The sequence below is a fragment of the Morus notabilis genome, unplaced genomic scaffold, assembly GCF_000414095.1.
Source record: "Morus notabilis unplaced genomic scaffold, ASM41409v2 Scaffold1189, whole genome shotgun sequence".
Classification (NCBI taxonomy): Eukaryota; Viridiplantae; Streptophyta; class Magnoliopsida; order Rosales; family Moraceae; genus Morus; species Morus notabilis.
Window position 1 is genome coordinate 414 of NW_010363289.1, and position 2,632 is coordinate 3,045.

A 2,632-nucleotide genomic window follows, 5' to 3' on the forward strand; every position below is an offset into this window, starting at 1 on the left:
TTGATACTCTTAAGAAGCTTGTTGAGCTTTACTTCAAGTAGTTTCTCAATTCAGTACAACTTATGAGGTTCTTCTGGATTTTTTTATATTAACTTAAACAATGAGATATTCTATGTTCATGATATTAATATCTAAATTAGACTTGGCATATGCAATACGCCACTTCTATACCAATAGAATCCTTGATGTGGTTTGAACAAACACAATTGATTTTAGGGTGTTTGGCATTGTTACCATTTAAACTTACGCTCTGCCGAATCGCTACTTAAAGTTTTAATTTTAACAAGTTAAATTTAATAAAGTATTGCAGAATGTCCCTACAATCAATAATGGCTGCTAAAATTTGGATGGGAATGCGCTCCTATACATCCCGTAAGCTCGTCTAAGGGTAGAGATTGAATTTTTTTATGATGACAGAGCATGTCATGATCAGAATATCTACAATATTTTATTAGATTCATGAGTAATTTGTCAAGATTATTTCTAATTCACTAAACTTAAAATGGGAAAAGCACCAAAAACCCTTCATTTTATGAAATTCACAAATCATGTTGTCATGTCCACTAGGCTTCAGCCTTTACTTTATAACCTAATTCAATCCCATAATTTTTGTAGTGCAATAGTGTTTTACTTAGTACTTAGTTTGTAGTTAATTCTTCTCTACAAGCAGAAATATGAACCTAGAGTTTTAATTACCAAACTGATGAAATAAACAAGATCATAAAAGAAAATTTCAATTGCTAAATTGGAAAATGAAAACTTTTTGATTCAAATACAAAATTTGCCCATGTCATCATCAAGCTTTCTGAGCAGAAAAGTTAAGAAATAAGTCTCTGATTTCATCACCAGCAGCTCTATCAAGTGCTGTTCTGCCATCACCATCCTTGACATCATACTTGGCTCCAGCCCTCAATAACTCCTCAATCTTTGGCTTATCACCTTCAGAGGCAGCCAGCATTAGCAAGATATCCACTGGGTGGATTTTTAGGCTTAAAAGAGCCTCCATTTTGTCATATGAACCCTCAACAGCAAGCATTCCCATGTAGTTAAAGTACTGTAGTAAATGTAAACAAAAGTGAGCTGAAAATGTTCTCATCATTCCTTGTTCGCTTCGCGGATTCGAGTTGAGATGTAATATTTTCTGAGAGCTTTTAATTGTAGCAGAAAAAATTAAATGATATTTTCTGAGAACTTTTAACTGTAAAAACTTAAAATTGAAAACTCAAATCGGTGAAATGAATGAGGCATAGATTTCAATTTCATATCAAATTTATACAATCTCGGTCAAATGACTGATTTTGACCACTTAAATAACGACTTCAGTAGTTATGAGATATAGCATAACCGATTTATTATAATTTTTAAAGAGTAAAGTAGTTAACTAAAGAGAATGTAAATATTTGATATGAAATTAAAATTTAAATGTACAATGTTGAGAACATCATGTATGATATACATTTTTTTTATAAGCTGAAAACACAAAGTATAAAATAATAAATAATCAAACTATTCTCAGAATAATAATAATAAATAACCAAACAAGAGGAAAAAAAAAAAGAGTAGAATGTAGGATGTCACTGAGGAACGAGGGCTTTGTAAAAATAACTCTTTTAAAAAGTTTTATTAGTAAAATAACTTTTTAAAAATTTTTATTTGTAAAATGACCTTATTTTACAAAGAATGAGTAAATATCTTTCTTCATAAAAAATAAAAGAAGGTCATTTTGCTAATTTCATTTTGTTGGAAAGTCATTCTAGCATATTGTCCTGAGGAACCCAATATTTTTAAGGACATGTTTTTTCTTCCAAATGGATAACGTCCCTCCTAAGTTAACAGCTCAAGAACCGTTAAATTCAGAAAAAACGTTAACTAAACTAGAATAAATAATACTGCATAAATGAAAAAAATAATATCTATTACGGAAACAATCCTCGAACAGAATTTTTAAGATTTACAAATCTCAAATCTAAATATTTCTAAAAATCTCCAAATATCATAAAATAAACAAAATTGTATTATTTTTTCTTAACTAAGCTAGTAACACAAAAATGCGGGTATTACATGCATCCATGTTTTGAGACTTATAAATCACAGATTCATAAAACTCTTTCTTGATTTTTGGACACCGATATTTTTCTCAATTTGGCTACCTCAGGGCTAGGACAACTTCACAAGTGAATTGACCCAAAATTCTATGACTTTCTCCTCAATTGATACAGAACAAAAAAAATATGTGATTTAGATAAAATTTCCATCCAATCCAAAATAAGAAAAAAAATTACATTACTCCTCTAAAAATTCCAACTTTAAGAGAGAGAGAGAGAACCTGTTCAACATCATCTCTGTCAAAGTCATCCCGTGACTGGCTGCCATAAATGCCAGCACCTTCAGCATCAACACCATTTTTACCAAACTTGAACCAGCACTTGGCTCTAGACCCATTGGTTGGTCCAAAAATTCCAACACCACCAAAGGATCTGACACAACCAAGCCTAGAAATTTTGCCATTAACAAACTGGGTTTTCAATTTTGACACTGATTTTGTAGTCAAGACTTTGTGGGTGGCAATTATACTAGTGCTAGTACCACTAGTCCATGGGATAGAAGCCATGGCTAAGTTCAAAGTCTTTTT

General features: G+C 31.2%; 1 protein-coding gene across 1 annotated transcript; it reads right to left on the reverse strand.

The window, feature by feature from the left end:
- Nucleotides 1–720: 720 nt before the first annotated feature.
- LOC21384027 (protein LHCP TRANSLOCATION DEFECT) lies at nt 721–2,618 on the reverse strand. The gene is made up of 2 exons (XM_010104009.2): nt 2,327–2,618; nt 721–1,054 (listed from the first exon to the last, which is right to left on the reverse strand). The coding sequence occupies exons 1-2, from the start codon at nt 2,609–2,611 to the stop codon at nt 797–799; spliced, it is 543 nt and encodes a 180-aa protein (XP_010102311.1). The 5' UTR covers nt 2,612–2,618; the 3' UTR covers nt 721–796.
- Nucleotides 2,619–2,632: the final 14 nt, after the last annotated feature.